This window comes from Peromyscus leucopus, chromosome 16_21 (assembly GCF_004664715.2).
Source record: "Peromyscus leucopus breed LL Stock chromosome 16_21, UCI_PerLeu_2.1, whole genome shotgun sequence".
NCBI classification, from domain to species: domain Eukaryota; kingdom Metazoa; phylum Chordata; class Mammalia; order Rodentia; family Cricetidae; genus Peromyscus; species Peromyscus leucopus.
The window spans coordinates 62511944-62530990 of record NC_051084.1 but is presented as its reverse complement, the minus strand read 5'-3'; the positions used below and the strand labels follow the sequence as shown (position 1 = coordinate 62530990).

The following is a 19047-nucleotide window of genomic DNA, read 5'->3' as shown; positions in this document are numbered from 1 at the left end:
ATTTGAGTAATTTTGGGTAATGCATCTGTGTGTGGTAAAAAGATTTTACAACGCCTATAAAATGTTGCCTCATGACATGTTCAGCAGTGAATCTGTGGCACCATATAGCAATTTCAGTGCTTTTCATTAAACACCAGATACCATTTACATTGTGCAGTTTTTAAACAAGAGCTATCCTCTGAGATAAGGAGGGTCTTCAAGCTGCTAGCATTTGAGAGTCCTGAATGGGTCTTGGAGTCTTGTAAATATCTTTCTAGAAGCAAAAGAAAACAGTAACACACACTCAACTAAAAGACACACACAGGAGAGAATTCTGTTTTCTTTACATTGTTATTAGCTACATTTAAGAGTGTTTACCCTTCTTCTAGCTTTCCCCATCTAGTCAGGACAGATCAGAGGTCTGACTCTCTGCAAGAGATTTGCATAATAAGCAATTTTCCACATAAACATACCAGGAAGATAGTGGATAAATCACATGGAAAACAGGTTACTGTTTTTGGTATTTAAACTTATCTTTCTTGTCTTCAACCACCTTTAGGTCATTGTTGTTATTGTAACTAAGTTATCCAGGTATAGTTACTTGTTCATTTGATCAATTTACACATTTGTTTTTAGTAACACCTTGCAAGTAGACTGAAGCCCGGGGGGAGAAATGCATATAGGAAAATGGGGTATATTCAAAACATTTTTTTCTCCTCAAAAAGGTAAGAGTGTTGCAACAAACCAGGAATTCCAGTTTCTCCCCTAAACACTAGAGTACTTTTGCTTGCAAATATAACTTATTTATTAAAATCATTCAAATCTAAATTCATCATCTTTGTCTAAGCTAGATTTATCTGTGACTAAAGGAAATTATCATACTATGTAATGGCAAAAAAGCATACAAACATTACATTTCTTTTTCACTAGATTTATTCTCTCTGAATACCAGGAAGAGAAGCTAAATATAAGGTAATAGAAAAGGAGTGGATGCAGGTAATGGACAGGTGTGTGTGTGTGTGTGTGTGTGTGTGTGTGTGTGTGTGTGTGTATGTGTGTGATAAAGTTTTTAATATAAAAGTTTTATATAAAGCTAAAAGTTTTCCTAGTTCTGATTCTGTCACGGGTTTTTGGAGGCAGTGGTGGATGATAAGCGCACAAATTTATAGTGAAGCTTCGTAGCACCCATTTTGAATGCCAATTCTAACTGTAGATAAATTCATTCTTTCGTATAGCCCCTGGATCTGCTTAATTTTGGTCTGTGATACTTTTATTTCAATATGTTTTATCATAAAGTAGAAGGAAGAAAGGAAATTTCAAAGGATTCCAAAAAACAATGATCTCAAACCTGCAAAAATCTAGTATTGTATTTACAACACGGCATAAGTTCTTTCAAATTGCCTCTTTCCTAATGTTTGATAGTGATTGGGTAAGGGTAGAGTTCAAATGTAAATTCAACTCCAAACCCTGACACTACTCTATAACCCAATGGAAGCTTCCAGAAACAAATGGAAGCTAATACTTCTAAATGAACAGTTACCCCTGACCCCTTTGCTTTCGGGATAGTGCATTACATATACAATATTGAAAAATCTACACTTGTGGGTCCTGATGCAACTCTCAATATACATGCCCTATTCTTGCATTGTAGCCAGTACTCATGACACAGATAATCTTGAAACTCAGGAACAGAACACACTGGAAAGAGCACTGTGTTTTTTTTTTTCAATTAATTCAGCCAAAACTTACTGAAGATACAGGTAAATACATGCAGGATTATGTTTGCTATGCTGTGTCCTGGAGGCTTTAGAACTGCACAGGTAATGTGAATATACAATCTGCTTTCAATGGCTATTTGTTCTGGTGAGGGAGGCATATCCAATCTACTTGGATTCCAGATACTAATTCCATCACTAGCTCCTTGGCTTTATGGACATTACTTCTCTAGGAACCTGTTTCCTTAACTACAAAACATTACATATGGAAACACTTTGCAATGAAAGTATGCTAATGTGTGTCTACTATACACAAAAAGGCTCAGTTATTTTCCTTTCTACTTCTATCTATATGAGTTGAGCCAAAACTATAGACATGTGAGAGTATTCCTGTTTGAAGGAAGAGTGTGACCAATGATTACAATCATTATCTTAATTGATAACAAGATTTTGCCTATTTTCATAAGGCCCTAGCAGATAACATTTGATTTACTAAGTAGCAAGATTCAGAAATTTTACAGGCATTCTTTTCAGTCTTTCTGGCAACCTCAACATACAGATCCCATACAGATTTTCTCAGGAGACAGAATTGGATGCATGGGCACTGGTGTTAAGGTAGTGGTTTGTAGAGAAATAAAAGTTTGTACTGTCCCTTCATTGACTTCTCCACTTGAAGAAGAGAACGATAACAATTCCTTCCTCCACATAAGAATGCTGTTCCATTATTCCTTAACTGCCCTCTTCAACATACAAATGCTGTTTCCATTTTTTCTTGGGTTCTTAGTGAACAATACCATGTCCTAGGGACTGCAATACAGATAAGAACTGCTCTCCTGAACTCTTTGTCTTTTGAAGAATACAGACAATACATACATAGACCGACTCTAAAACATTCAGAGAAGAAAAATTGTATGAAGAAAAAGGAGACAGAATATTACTGGGAGGAGGAAGTTCTTATGAAATGGCAATGTTGATGTTGTGGAGAACCCAGCAGCATCAAAAGAGTATTTCTAGGAGCAAGAGAGATGGGTCAGTGGCCAAGAGCACTGGCTGCACTTCCAGAGAATCTTCATTCAATCCCTAGCACTCACATGGCAGCTTGCAACTATATATAACCTCAGTTCCAAGGGATCAGACACCTTCTTCTGCTTTTTGTAAGCATTAGGCACCCATGTGGTGCACAGCAATATATGCATGAAAAACTCCCTTACAGATAAAATAAAAATAAAAAGTAAAAAAGACAGAGCTTCCAGGACTGGTCTTTAAATTGGTAAAATAATATATGCACAAAGAAAGAGCTGGGTTTGAGACCTAAGATCCTCAAGCCACAGAAAATTATATGCACACACACACACATATATACATATATATATATACATATATATATATGTATGTATTCAAAGTACTTGTTATTATTACTCAAATTTGAATTAACCACATTTATTCCTGGCTCACATAGAGAAGTTCATCATTAAATACCACCTCCCAGTCTTGTTATATATCCTACCTGTTCTTAAAGTGGAAGAGAAGACCTCTAAGAAAAGCCAGAGAGAAGCGTAGAGAGGAACACAGATCCTATCAATTTCTGCTTCAGGCTGTTTCCACCAGGTGTACCTTCTCTCTCCCAACACATCTCCTAACTGGAAGCCTTGGGCCTTGTCATCATCATAAGCTTCCTAAGGGAGAAGGGAAGGAAGAAATAGGATCAGGTGCCAGGAAGCCAGTGACATTCTTGGAACACCAGTTCAAGTCGTAGAGTGTACGTTTGAGGAGATGACAGAGGTAACATTAGACATCGTAGAATCAAGCTAGAGAGAGTTCCGTGGATAAGGGCACTTGCCATGTAAGCTCTAGGACCTGAGTTTGAATCCTTGAATTCAAATAAAATCTAGACAAATAGTGCATTTGTAATCCTGGTTCTCTTAGGAGGACGTCAAAGATGGAAACAAGAATTTCTGGAAGCTTGCGGCCTGAAATCCGGGTGTCCCCCACCTTCACATACCTTGGCATGTCTGATACTTCACACACACACACACACACACACACACACACACGCAAGATTGTAGAAGGAGAATGGCTTAAATACTTAAATAAAGGAGAAGAAAGAGGAGGAGGAGAAAGAGAAGGATGAAGAACTGAAGAAAGTGTTTGTTGTGGTATCCAGATAAAAATTGTAATTTTTGGCTCTCTCTTCTAGCCGAGCAAGATGCCCAAGGGAAAGAAGACCAAGGGGAAGAAGGTGGCCCCGGCCCCCGCCGTCGTGAAGAAACAGGAGGCCAAAAAGGTGGTGAATCCTTTGTTTGAGAAAAGGCCTAAGAACTTCGACATTGGGCAGGACATCCAGCCCAAAAGAGATCTCACACGCTTCGTCAAATGGCCCTGCTACATTAGGCTGCAGCGGCAGAGGGCCATTCTCTATAAATGGCTCAAAGTACCTCCTGCCATTAACCAGTTCACACAGGCCCTGGACCAGCAAACAGCTACCCAGCTGCTTAAGCTTGCCTCAAGTGCAGGCCAGAGACAAAGCAGGAGAAGAAGCAAAGGCTGCTGGCCCGTGCTGAGAAGAAAGCTGCTGGCAAAGGGGACGTCCCGACTAAAAGACCACTGGTCCTTCGAGCGGGGTCAATACAGTCACCACCTTGGTGGAGAACAAGAAGGCTCAGCTGGTGGTGATTGCCCACGATGTAGACCCCATTGAGCTGGTGGTCTTCCTGCCTGCCCTGTGCCGAAAGATGGGGGTCCCCTACTGCATCATCAAGGGAAAGGCCAGGCTGGGGCGGTTGGTCCACAGGAAGACATGCACCACTGTTGCCTTCACACAGGTTAACTTGGAAGGCAAGGGTGCTCTGGCTAAGCTGGTGGAAGCTATTAGAACCAATTACAACGACAGATATGATGAGATCCGCCGCCACTGGGGAGGCAACGTCCTGAGTCCTAAATCTGTGGCTCGGATTGCCAAGCTGGAAAAGGCAAAGGCCAAAGAACTCGCTACTAAATTGGGTTAAATGTACACTGCTAAGTTTTCTGTACATAAATAAAACTACAAACTTAAAAAAAATTGTAATTTTTGGTGAGGGATTGACCTGCACATCTTATAAGATTAGGAGTTAGGGAATGCCAATGCTCAGTTTATCCACACCAATTACTTTGGTAAATAGGAGTGAAATGCCTATTTTCTTGAAGTCTAGTATCTGAAGACTGCTTTCTCTGTGAAGAGTGATCAGTGCTTGTGGTAGAGTCCTCCAGGCATGGTTAATCTGGCTCATTTTATCCCAGCCTATACATTTCTCATCATGTTCTGAAGGCTGGCAGAAAGAATTTCCCAGCCTCGGTGTTCACATTTATTGCAAGTAATTTTTATTTAATCTTTCTAAGGAGGAGGCTGGTTTGAATACAGTGATTTTGTTTTACAGACAATTAAAAGAGAAAAGCCTCCTCTGCCCAAATGATCTATGTAAACCAATAAAAGTCACTTTGAGGCCTGGGTAATTATCTGGATAATTATCTAAACTCTTAGCTCTGCTCTTCTAGGCTTCTGGTAGACACACAATGGAAACTTGGATGATTTGAACACTTGGCTAATTCTGAAGACCAAACGCCTGGAGCACCAAAGAAAAAAATATTTACCTGTTGCTATGCTAGAATCATAAACTTCAAAGAGAGTAAAAACTGCTCCTGTCAGTAAGAAATGAACTAAGGTAGTATTTTCCTTCGCGGATGACATGACACTTGCTTTGATAGCAATTTCTGCCATCCTAGAATTCAAGGGATTGACTACCTCACAAAACTGCCCTTAATATTGTTCTCTGGTTGATTCATTTCAATGTAACTGTATTTTTCTCTTTTGAGAAAGACAAAGCACAGTGAGGTTTTTGTAATTTATTTATATGTTGGAGTCAGTAACCTAAAAGTTTGTGGTTATTTGTGTTTTCATTTTGGAAGGGGATAAGCAAGTGATATTTGTTATAAGTCAGAGTATATGCACTATGATTTGAACCTGAGCTCTTTCTCCAGAAAACTAGCAGTGCATGGGGTGAATGGTGTGGGATTTCCACTTGGACATGCAACTCAACTCACTCCCATGATCAATCAATATGAAGAATTATAAAACTCTAATGGAAATAATTATCTTATTTTACTACACAACTTTTAGGTGTTTACACATAATAAATGAAATATATGTGTATACAAATATATATGTACTTATGTGATATATATATATATATATATATATATATATATATATATATATATATATACTAAGTGCTTGATATGTTAAGTATTGACAGTTGGTATACATTTCCCTTATTCTCAGAGTCTCTGTGCTGGTTTCTAGTAAAATCTTAACCCTGCAGAAGTTATCATATTTTGATTTCTATTATATCAATCATTTTTTGCCATCCCTCATTTTTATATAAAAAGAATTATGTAGTATTAATGTACCTCAGTACCTAATATTTCTAGGCACATTTACTTCCATGACATGGATACAACATTGAATTCAAATAATGGTGCGCAGAAACTAAATTGCAGATGAAGATTTGAAGCTCAGAGACTTCATAAGACTTGCTTAAGGTTCTGCAAGGGCCAAATCTTCAGAGACATAGCATTCTGTGTTCAAGGCTGCTGTTGAACTCTGGCAGGTCCTCAGAAGATACCAAGTCTTGTCCTAGCACCATAGTGATATAAAAACAAGGCCATGGGCCCAAATCTCTACTTCATCATTACTTCCATGTGTATTTTCAATGCTATTTGGTTTATTGCAGATTCAGTCATTTCATCTATGAAGCAGGAATAGACCTGACATACTTCTATTTCTACCCACATTTTATTTCTCTTTTGTTTCCATGTAGAGTCTATTTAAAGAATTCAATCCCACTGGGTGAATGAGAAGCTAATGGCAAGGGCTCTATCATAACTAATTTTCATCTTTGAAATCATTCTTGTTCTATGATTTTCTTTCTCAACAAGTTCCTAATAATTTTAAAAGTAGATGCAGTGTTTGTATATAGGAAGGCTACTGATTTTTTTCACTTAATCTTGTATCCAGCCATATCACTAAAGATATTTAACAGCTGTAGGAGTTCCCTGGTAGAATTTTTGGTTTTCTTATGTACAGTATTATATCATCTGCAAATAACAATACATTGACATCTTCCTTTCCAATTTATATCCCTTGGATCTTCAGTTCTCTTATTTCTCTAGTTAAAACTTAAGTACTTTATTGAATAGGTACGGAAAGACTGAAAAACTTTGCCTGGGTCCTGATTTTAGTAGAATTGCTTTGAGTTTCTCTGCATTTAATTTGATATTGGCTATAGGCTTGCTATAAATTGCTTTTATTATGTTTACGTGTGACAGTTTTATCCTTAATCTCTCCAAGATTTTTTTTTTTTTTTAAAGTTGGATTTTTGTTTAATTTAAAAGCCTCAAAAATAACAAGCAATATGTTTTTTTAAAACATGTCGTAGACACAATCGTCTATTATACAATATACACTGTACACAATAGAGCGGGGGCGGGGAGGGTGGTGAGATGAGAGGGCGTGGAGGGGTCAGAATGGAAGGTGTTCTCATGGGAGTCCAGATCAGAGCTGAAATGTTGTGTCATTTAGAAAAGAATTGTTAGTGAGAAAAAAACTCCTATGCTCAGCACTGCCCCCAAACCCTGAACTGAACGCAGGCGAGGGGAGGCGGCTAGTAAAGAAAGGAAGAAGGGAGAATTAAATAAAATGTCTTTAAAGCACACACATACACAGTGTTCATTATCTGAAGTCTGAGTATAAGGCAACGTTCTCCAGAGAGAAGGAGTGGAGGGGCCAGTCCGCCGGCATCTGGCCTGTCGAGTAGGAAGTTGGAATGTCTGCAGGAGAGCCGGGGCAGGGCTGGGCAGTGGAGTGGAGGCAGCCTCCCCAGTCTCCGCAGAGGGGGGTGCCCGTGGGAGGCTGGGTGCAGGGTCCCGGGGTGTCCCTAGCGGCTAGGGGAGGAGGTAATTGAGGGGGACAAGGAGGCACAGGATTGGGGGGCATGGCACAATGGGACTCCGGCAGTGTCGGGGCAGGGGATGGGTTGGGACGGGGGCTCACTTTGCTCCTCGACGGAGTGAAATGCATGTTTTTCCTTTGGAAATAAGGGTCCCCACGCGTCCTGGTTTAGAACGTCTCATTGGGCATGGCCAGTGTGCATAGCCTGGGCGGGCCAGGAGCTCATGCTGAGAAGGGAAAGGCCTTTGGAAGGAGAAGAGCCCCTCCCTGTGGGGACACAGCCACAGACCAGGAGTGGGGTGAGGGCCGCCCAGGGCAGCTGTGGGCACCTGTCCACCATCGACCCAGGCCAGTCGGATGGGGGATGCCATCTTCAGGGCCTCCTGCCTCAGTCGGCCTTACAAGTTCTTCGTGACGAGGTGGGTCTTGTAATGCTTGGTGAGGTGGTCACTCCTCATGAAGCGCTTCTGACACTGGGCACACTCAAAGCGCTTGTCGCCTGTGTGGGTTCGAGCATGTCGCTGGAGCTCATCGCTCCGAGTGAACCTCTTTCCACAGAAGAACCAGTTGCAGACAAAGGGTCGCTCGCCGGTGTGTAGGCGGACGTGGGCCCGAAGCAAGGACGTCTTCCGGAAGGTCTTGCCGCAGTCGGGGATGTGGCACACGTGCTTCTTCTTGCCCTGCTCCCCAGACCTCTTCTCCCCGTCCTTGCAGTTGGGACACGTGCAGGCCATCCGCCGCCTCTTCTCCCCGGGCTGGGCCTCTCCTGCGAGGGCCTGCTCCATCTGCAGCTGGATCTGCGTGGGGCTCAGCCCACTAATGGTCAGGTTGTTTCCAGAAACGTTCTGCACTGTCAGCTGCTGCTGCCCGCCGGTGTTGGTGATGGTGACAGGCACACCCTGGACTTGGACTCCATTGATGTTGATGGTCTGCATGGCCTGAGCAGCTGCTGCCAGCTGTGCGGCATTCAGGCTGATGATGCTCCCAGCAGGTGCAATCTTTGGCAGGGGTCGTTCTTTTCGGAGAATTGCAGCTGAATGCTTTTTGCTGGTACCACTCAGATGGGGAGCTCGGGGTGCAGGGCTGTTACAGGTGGAGGTTGAGGTGGTTGCAGCTGTTGCTGGGGGGCTGTCCTGGACGAGGACTGTCTGTACCTCACCAGAAGGTGTACGAATATAAACCTGGGTTGGTGCTGATTCAGTTGTCTGGATCTGAAAGTTCTGGGAGGGCTTCTGGGGAACGGTGGGGAGGGTGGCAGAGGCAGCCTGCACCACTCGAAGTGCCTGCTGGGGGATCTGCACCACCTGCTGTTGCTCAGCCTTGGGGGGCACCACTTGGACTTGCTGGACCACAGCTGGCTGGCCCCCACCAGGGCTCTGGACAATCAGCAGGTTGTTTCCTGCCTGGATGATGTTGTCTGCTGTGGTCTCAATCAGCACCGTCTCCACTTGCTCGGCCACAGCCACTGATGGCTGTGAGACAGGCAGGCTCTTCTTCCTGGCCTTTTTGTTAGTCTTAGACAATGGAGTGGGGGGGCTCTCGGTGAGGAGCTGAGCGGGGGTCCCAGCATCACTGGTGTTCACCAGGTTGTTGACCGGCAGGGTGAGCGTCACGTTGCCGCCGCCACCTGTCAGCTTCACCACGTTGGCCCCGCTCTGCGCGGGGGTGGTAGTCGTACTTGACTTCTGGACAGGAGCTGGCTTGATGGGGACAGGCTTGTGGCCGGAGGGTGAGGGGGCAATGATGGCTTGGTTGGTGCCTGGGATGATCTGGATCTGGTTGGTGAGATTGGGCTGCACCTGGATGGTCTGGGAACTGTTTCCTTGGATCTGAGGGACCCCTTGGTACTGTATACTTGCACTTGACCGGCTCCCTTTGTTGATCACGGTGGGGTTCTGGATAGCAAACACCAACTGCCCTCCAGGATAGGAGGCACCCAGCTGGGAGCCCTGAATCTGAAGAATATTTCCTTTAGATGACAAGAGGCCAAAGCTATTCTTGCTGGGGCTGAGCGGGAGAGGGGCTGGCTTGATGGGGACCAGTTTCCGTGGGGTGGGCTGGGGGGGTGCAGGAGGTGCCACTGCAGCCTCCACAGCTGGGGGGCCAATTTTGCTACATGTGGCAGCGAGCAGGGCCAAGGGGGACGGCTGGGAGTCCGCTCATTACGACATCTTCCTCCCTGGCCTCCGCCGCCTCCGCCGCCCTCTCCAAGATTTTTATCAAGAAGAAGTGTTGGATTTTGTCAAAGGCTTTTTTGGCATCTAATTAGATGATCATGTGGATTTTTTTCTCAGTTTGTTTATATAATCGATTACATTGACTGCTCAACTATATTCATAGCAATTTTATTCATAATATCCAGAAATTGGAAACAATCTAGATGTCACTCAACTGAAATATGGATAAAGAAAATTTAGTATATTTACACAATGGAGTATTACTCAGCTAATAAGAAAATGATATCATGAAATTTGCAGGCAACTGGATAGAACTAGAAAATATCATGCTCAGTAAAGCAATCCAGACCTAAAAAGACAAACATGATATGTATTCACTTTTAAGTGATTAAATGTTAAGTAAAGAATAATCATGCTATAATCCACAGACTCAGAGAAGTTAGATAAAGAGGAAAGGTCTAGGGGGATGCATCGATGTCCCTGGGAAGAGGAAATAGAGTAGATTTTGTGGGTGGATTGGGAGTGGGTGGGTATGGGAATAGAAAGGATCAGGTAGGGGAGGGAAGGACAGAAGGAGAGAGTATAGTGAGAGACAACTGGAATTGGGGGGCATTTAGGGAGCAACAAGGAAACCTAGTGCAGTGGAAACTTCCTGGAACCTATGAGGGTTACCCTAGTAAGGACTCCTAGTAATGGAGGATATGGATCCTGAACTGGCCATCTTCCGTAACCAGGCTAGGTTCCTAATGGTGAGGCAGGAATACCAACCCAGCTACAAAACCTATGACCCAAAACCTGTCCTGCCAGCAAGATGTGTTGGGGCAATGGTGGCTCAAAGCTTGTGGGAGTGACCAAACATTGACTGGTCTCATTTGAGACCCCTGCCAAGAGAGGTAGCCCATGCCTGACATTGCCTAGATGGCCAGGATTCGGAAGCTGAATGGCTCAGAGACCTAGGTAGAACCAAACATGACTGACAAAAACAAAAACACTGATAAGTCAGTGAAATGATCCCTAATGATATTCTGTTCTACTCATAGGATTGGTACCTAGCCCCAATCATCATCAGAGAGGCTTCCTCAAGCAGCTAATGGGAGCAGATGTAGAGACCCACAGCCAAACATTAGTCAGAGCTCAGAGAACCTGGCGTGGGGTGCAGGGAGGATTGTGGGAGACAGAGCAGTCGAGGATACCGGGAGAGTGTGCCCCATAGAATCGACTAAGTAGAAATCATAGTGGATCACAGAGACTGAAACTGCAGAGGCTGCTTGGGTCATCTCTGGGTACTCTGAAGATATGCCTTGGCTGTTTACATTGGGACTTTTGTAGGACTCCCAACAGTGGGAGTGGGGAGGGGCTGTCTCTGACTCTTTTGCCTGCTCTTGGGACCCTTTTTCTCCTATTGGGTTGCCTTGTCCAGCCTTGATATGAGGATTTATGCCTAGTCTCACTGCAGCTCGTTATGCAGTGCTCAGTTGATATCTGTGGGCCACCTGCTCCTTTGTGAAGGGAAACGGAGGAGCAGTGGATCTGGGGGAGAGGTTTAGTGGTAGGGTAATGGTTGGAAGGGAGGCTGTGATCAGGATGTATTTTATAAGAGAAGAATTTAAAGTAAAACGGTCCAGCTGTTGCTGACTGCCATTTTCCATGATCTTGGGATAAAACCAGGAACAGAGATCATGCATAATCAAAGTTCACTGACTCTAACAAATAACCAGAAATAAGGGCAGTCAAAGTGTCTTTTTTCTCTGCATAGAGCATCCTTTGTGCTCTGAGACAGATGATAGTTGTCTATCTGTGTTTCTTGTGACTATGCTCATCATGTAACATGTAAGAAAGACAATTTTCAGGGTCCTGAAGTGTCATATTATACCCTAACTCTCCAAATTTTGGGGATGTAATGCCAGTCGACCTAGAAGTGGATTATCAACCTGTTGTTGGATTTAGGTATTGATGGCGCCAGTGGAAAACAAGTTTCCGCTTGGTGCTGCACTTCACAGGCTGCAACCTTCTGTCTCCATAACCCTGCCTTCTGCCTGCTACCTATTGTTAACTGCGGTGCTGTGGCGGTATTAGGGAACACAATAATGTCTGCTAATGCTGCCAACACCTTGGTAATATCTGCCTCTCTTCAATTACTTTTGTTTACAAATTACTCCTAATTTTGTTCTTAAAAGCTAGTTAAGAACAAATGCTGCTAGGATTGATGGGGAGCTAACTGCATGATTAAGTAATTACGTTTTTAAAGCTTGCCTTACACCAGGACTAATGATATGTCACCCAGTAGCAGAAAGCCCAGATAATGAATGAGAAATGTTTATATGTACTTAGTTGCTTTTAAATCTCCCTTCACGCTAGAGCTGGTGCTGTGCATTGGCTACTGGGATGAAGAAAGGGAATGACAGCTTGGCCTCCCCAGCCTTTGTATGGGACACAAACTCCCACGGAGGTTTCTTTTCTGCCCCAATCGGCTCTTTATTTTTTGTAGTGCTGAGTTTTCAATTGGTTCACTGATGAAAATGCTGCATCATTTTGTTGACTAGAGAGTTGAATGAATTCAACTAGTAAGTGATTGTCCTTTCACTGCAGGGACCTGAATCGGCACCGAACATTTGAGGATATACAATAGAATTAGAGTTAGGTCTGAAGGGGCCCAGCCATCCTCCAAATAGTGGCTTCTACAGTGTGTGTGTAGGGGGAAGCAAGTGTTGGGATGTCAAGCGGCAAGAGAGAGAAGGGGGAAAGAAGGTCCTTCTGTAGTTACATTTGAGAATTCTTAGTGATGGATGTATGGCCTGCACACTCAAGAGAAAGGCATTGATTGTGTCAAATCTGCCCTCCTAAAGGGAATATTAGAAATCAGTTTCCATTGAGGGTAATGTCTCCTCAATCATATATTTAATAGGATCACCAACAATTTTTTTAGGTGAAGAAAGTAATATAATAACTTTATATCAGTGTATACATATACGTTTATATATGAAATTGTAAAATAACTATTTTAATACATTTCATGTAATACTGTACTGTACATGATATATGGCTATACATTTATAATTCATACTTACATGTTAACAGGTATTTATGTATACTTATATACAATGGGGCATGCATACAAAAACATAGCATAATAACTTTTCAAGTGGTTGCTATGATTATATGCATACATTTGTTGTTATAACTCTTGTCTACATAAACACATGAGTGGATAATTGCTATATATATTTACTGCACCACATAAACAGGAATATATTATGTATTCATGCCCATATTCTCAAAAAGGTATAATTTAGCAATCATTTTAGAGGATGCAAAAATTTTAAGGGGTGCTGTAGTTAGATCAATACCTTTTCTGTACAATGATAGTCAATTAGCTCTTTGTTTAAGTCTAGAAATTACCAGTTGCTAGTTTTTCTTAACATCCCCCCTCACACCCTTTTACAGGAGAATACAAATTCTATCATCAATGTGGTAGACTTCTGTGAATAGAAAATGAGACTGTGTGTACATGTGTGTGAAGTTTATTCTACAACCTATACATATTAGGTAATAATTTCTGTCTTCGAAACTGTAATATAACCCTAATATTAACTAACAGTGATGCCAGAGATGAGGAATGCACTGTGCAATTTTCTGTACTTGTGAAATTCAAATTATATCTCTTTCTTCTTTCTGCCATGTTATAATGATGTTACGAACTGGGAAGGTCCATGTCTAAATAAGTGGATGATGTTAGCTGACTCTGATTAAGTAAATAGATGCTAATTAATGAATGCCTAAATCATTCTTCTTGCTTTTTCTTTATAGACAAGTTATTTCTTGCCTAATGGTAAAAATACTTAGTGTATATACATTTACATATGAATACATATGTACATGTATGCATATGTACAGTTTTAGTATACCAGCTTTAATGAAGAACAAAGATGTATTAATTGGGGTTACAAAAAGAACCTCTTACAGACTTTCCTCTGTGTCTGAATAGTCTATCAGTTAATAGTTTAAAGTAATTCTTTAAAGTTGCCAAGATTCTGGAGACATTCCATTTCCTTTGGGAGGACCTTTTTTCTTTACAGAAGACTCATTTGATAAACTAATTATTTTCTACCCATGGCTTTATTTTATCTTTAAAAATCTTACTTCCCAGAGCAATCTAATTTCACTGATAAAAATTTTATTTACATATATATGTATGGTTATATATATACAATAATATGCATAATTGTGTATATAATTTGCTAATACATACACTAATAAAACTAGATATTAAAAATTAAGAAAATAGTATGATTCCTATTGAAATCTTTAGGGACAGGTTTTAATGTGAGTACCTAAAGAAGTTCAGTAGAAGAAAAGATCAGTTCATTCTGGTTTTCGGTCGAAAGTTCTATCAATCCCTACTCATCCTTACACCTAAGTTAGAAAATGTCAATATGAAAAATGTGCTAACTGCCTCTGTCAAATTTAGAATGTGGACATAAAAGGGACACAGGTGTGTCACTGAACCAACCAGTCTGGTGTAACTTTTCTTCTAATATATTTTATGACTCAAAGGTCATTTAATCTGGGATCCAGGCAACAGTTGTTTGGTATTTGCAGCAAGTATTAACTTATAGCTCCAAGAGAAGACAATGGAAAGGAAGGTGGTTCAATGTGTGTTCTCACACCCATGCGGCCTGCTGGTTAAGCCATCCGGTTCTGTAACCTTGTTTAACCTTGTTTAATGCTTTTAACCCTCTTTAACGCTGGTTCCTTAACCTTGTTTACCTTCAAATACCAAAACCAATTTCAGAATATAATAATGAGATTGACAAAATGAGAGGAATGTGAGCTTGGGGTAATATAGACAGGTTATGATGCTATGGGCATGAAATTATGACTATTAAAATAAACAAATGTATGAGTGACATTGAACTATTATGAAAAATGAAAAATGTGTGCCTATTTTTTAGGCACTGTTCACTTAGTTCTCTGATGCAGTAGGTAACAAACAGTGCTGGAAGTCAGAATCACCTCAGCTTCTACGGCATACGAATACCTTCATCCATGTTCAGTAAATAAATTCAGGCCAAGACATGAATGCTCAGATAACTATAATGTGACAACTAGATACCTATTTTGGTGTCACCAGATGCCAGTTGTACTGTAACCTACAGTAAACTCAGGTGGCTCATTCACTCTTTTGCTTGTTACTGTGACCAAATGACTAACACAAACAACTTAAGGGAAGATGTACTTTGGTTCATATTTCTGTAGATGATAGCTCCTCAGGTTTGTAGCACAACAGCCTTCAGCACAGTGCTCAGGAAGCAGGAAAAAGGAAGTACCGGAAAGGGCCAAGGCAAGAAACTGCTCTCAGTGATCCATCTTCAGCAACCTAATGGTCCAACTAATGGGCCTCACCTACTGCTTTTGACCACCTTCCAATAATGCCATCCCATTAAGTGTACGTCAGGGAACTGAGTCATTCATTAAATATAGGAGTATGCTTTACTTATCTCCTAGGTAGTCTCCCAGGTGAGTCTCAATCCAGTCGCAGTCAAGTTCAACCATCACAAGGAGAGCCGAGATGCCTCCCCCAGGACATGACCAGCTCTGCCACCTAGCTTTACCTCTGCACAAAGCTCATTTTTTTAAACTGACATCAGGTAAAGTTGGTGTCAGCCCCCTGTCATTTTTCTGGCTATCACAGGTGACTTAGCACTTCAGTTCCAAACATGTACTCTTTTCCTGTCATCACTCCATTCACTGTTGTAGAGATCCTGCCTGTCAGGTTCCATTCATCTGGAAGAGTCAGCCTGCACTAACAACCAGAGGCCCCACCTTTGCCTCTGACAATATCTGTCAGTGACCGACACCAGGCACAACACACATTAGCTCCAGTCAGCTGCCACTTCAGAGCCTGGTTGGGTAACTAACGTGAAGTAGTGTTGAAATTTCTACTTAGCAGCCACACCGTCCACCACAAGGGAAAACAATTGGCAAAGGGAATGCTGAATCCCATGGGGAAATGAGAGGATGTTGGATTTTGAGTCAAGCGTCTCAGGTGTTATTTCAATGCCTTTCTTGAACAACACTGGGATTCTAGTTATATCTCAGTGGTAGTGCACATTTTTTATATATGGAAGGTCCTATGTTTGATCCCCAAAAACACAAGAAAAAAATTAAGTTACAATGGAAAGATGAAATTTTACCTAAATTTTTTCTACTAATTTTCTCATAGGACAGAGTCTCTAAACCGACCATGAAAGATACTGCAGGTATATAATATGATCTCTTTGCTCAAATATTTTATTTTTCAGGAAAAATCTCATACCCTGGGTGTCATCACACACACACACACACACACACACACACACACACACACACACACACACATTCTTATAGATGTATGAATATAAGAACTTGTTTACTATCCCAAAGATATCAATTAGAGTAGCCTGGATTAAAAAATAGGTGTATAACATGCCGGGCAGTCGTGGCACACGCCTTGAATCCCAGCACTCGGGAGGCAGAGGCAGGCGGATCTCTGTGAGTTCGAGGCCAGCCTGGACTACCAAGTGAGTCCCAGGAAAGGCGCAAAGCTACACAGAGAAACCCTGTCTCGAAAAACCAAAAAAAAAAAAAAATAATAAAATAAAATAGGTGTATAACAAACTGTATTATTTCCAAATAAGCACTCAGGGTTTCAAAGAATGGATCAGTGGGTTGTTGCTCAGCTTAAAATCACTTACATAAAACCCCCATTTTTCTAAAGCTCACATCTTCATCAACCACTTGGTAGATGAGGCATATACCAGTGTACTAAGCACACAGAAATTAATTTAGATGATGACTCTTTGAGCAATAGTAAACAACTGGAAACTTACAGGCTAGTTAATTAGAATGTGTTAATGCTCAATAAGAACATGTGGTACTATTATGGTATACTCTCTTTAGGGTAGATATGACAAGTTCCATCAATCCTTCATGTTCCCTTAGCAGATATAGTCTCCTCACCTATCCCAAAATAATCAGAGGCACTTAAACTATTTCCAACCAAGGGACAAGGAGTTCCTTTAGCATGTGCTTGAAACCTATGCATCTTTGGCTAAGATTAAATATATAGCCACGTGATTACTATAGGGCAAAAAGGATTCTTGACAGAATCCAACATGACAATCATAAATAATAGGTTAAGATATTCCTCAGTCAGGATCTGATAATGTGAATTAGAATCAATAATGGAACTAGAGTGAGGAGAGAGAAAGGATATTCATGGCATACTTGGTAAGAGACTACCTTTGACTCTCTCCAAACCAGCCCTCTTTCCTGGTAGTGTATCTCCTGTTAGGGGAGCGGCATGGATTCAGACATTGAAAAAACTGATTATAAGAAGTCTTGTCCCTTTAACTCCCTGAAAGTTTTGAGTACCAGAAAAGGGCATTGTTTTCCCTTTTGACCAAAGAAAAGCAAGCTTTGGAGACTCGAAACACTCTGAAAGGGCCAGGGGTTCTCTACAGAGCCATCCTGCCTGTACAGACAGTAAGAGAAAGGCCCAAATAAGAGAGGAAAATGTAAGAGGTAAGCACATTGTGGACCATCAGAATCCTAGGTTGAGCCCCTCACACAGAGTTCTTAAGCTTCATGGCCAAGTGGAATTACCAGGCATCTCTCATGACTTGAGTTCTATCTCTCTTCCACTCTTCACCCTTCATTTACCTGTCTATATTGAGAACAGGTAACACAGGCAGAAGCTTCTAGAACTAGGACGTGATTGATGGAAATGTTCCTCAGTACCTTGTGCAGAAACCGTGAATGTGACCCTCTCCTGGAATTCACAGGGTGCAGGTTAGGTAATATTTGGCTTTAAACATCAGCATGGTGAACTTCAGAGACACGAGGAAAAACACTAGATGTTTTTATGGCTTTTTAGTGTCTCTAAAACACATTATTTTTGGTAAGCAACATGCAAGAGTTATGTCCCCAATTCAAATTTCCCAAATGGTGAATAGCTGGTAGGATGTTTTATGGTCACTGTGGTTGCAATCATTAGTAGACATGATGAACACTAGGATGCTCACAAATATTGGTTAAAATAAAACAATAAATGAGTTAAAGAATAACTAGCCTGCTGTGGGATGATTTGTATGTCCTGTGGGAGCCCTTCTTGGGTTCTTTGTGGCATTACCCAGCAGGTCCGTATAGAGGATGATTAGGACCATGGGCCTGAGTGCAGGTGTTTGAGATAGTCTGCACTTGGCTGTGCTGGGGGATGGTCTGTATGTCAAGTTGTTCTGATTGGTTAATAAATAAAACCTGATCGGCCGTGGCTAGGCAGGAAAGATAGGCGGGACTAGCAGAGAGGAGAAATAAAAGGACAGAAAGGCAGAAGGAGACGCTGCAGCCGCCATAATGACCAGAGACGCTGCAGCCGCCACCATGACCAGCAGCATGTGAAGATGCCGGTATGCCACCAGCCACGTGGCAAGGTATAGATTTATGGAAATGGACTAATTTAAGCTATAAGCACAGTTAGCAAGAAGCCTGACACGGCCATACAGTTTGTAAGCAATATAAGTCTCTGTGTTTACTTGGTTGGGTCTGAGCGGCTGTGGGACTGGCGGGTGGCAGAGATTTGTCCTGACTATGGGCAAGGCAGGAAAACTCAAGCTACACTAGCCTGCTAGCATGGATATAGAATTGAGCTCTTGAGAGTTACAAATGAAAGTATATGGTATTAAGAACACAGATCACATACAACGTTATTCGCTATGAGCATCAGATTATGACGTGGATTTGAGCAGTTTAAAGTTGTATAGTGACTGGGAGGCTTTCTCAATAGTCAGAAAGAATTTGGTTTGGATGCTTTGTTGAGAAGACTTTTCTTGCCACCAGACAATGTTAATGCATGCTAATGTATACAGGCTGATAGCACTACCTGAGGTTGTCCATGGCTCATTAGGAGTATTAAAAAATGTAAAAACAGAAATCTTCTTGGGTTATATTGGTAAAATAGTTTTGATTATTTTACTTATTTATTAGTTTTTTAAGTTAGAATACAGAAAGATGGGGTTTATTATGAGATTTTAATACATGTATATGAATATATTTTGTTCTTATTAACTACTTATCTTATCAACCACTTATCTTTCTCTATTTTATGATGCTTCTTGCTGGTCTCCATCTTCCCACCAAACTCCTGCCTTCTGCT

At 41.6% G+C, this 19047-nt stretch overlaps 1 protein-coding gene and 1 pseudogene across 1 annotated transcript in view; one reads left to right on the top strand and one right to left on the bottom strand.

Annotated features, from left to right (window-relative positions):
* The first annotated feature begins 3900 nt into the window (after nt 1–3900).
* Nucleotides 3901–4739, top strand: LOC114692389 (annotated as a pseudogene).
* Nucleotides 4740–7089: 2350 nt separating this feature from the next.
* LOC114692376 (transcription factor Sp2-like) overlaps nt 7090–19047 on the bottom strand; it is a 34060-nt gene continuing 22102 nt past the window's right edge. The window contains exon 3 of the mRNA XM_028868110.2: nt 7090–9835. Coding sequence (XP_028723943.1) covers nt 8076–9835 — 1760 coding nt within the window. The 3' untranslated portion in view covers nt 7090–8075. The remainder of the gene's footprint in view (nt 9836–19047) is intronic.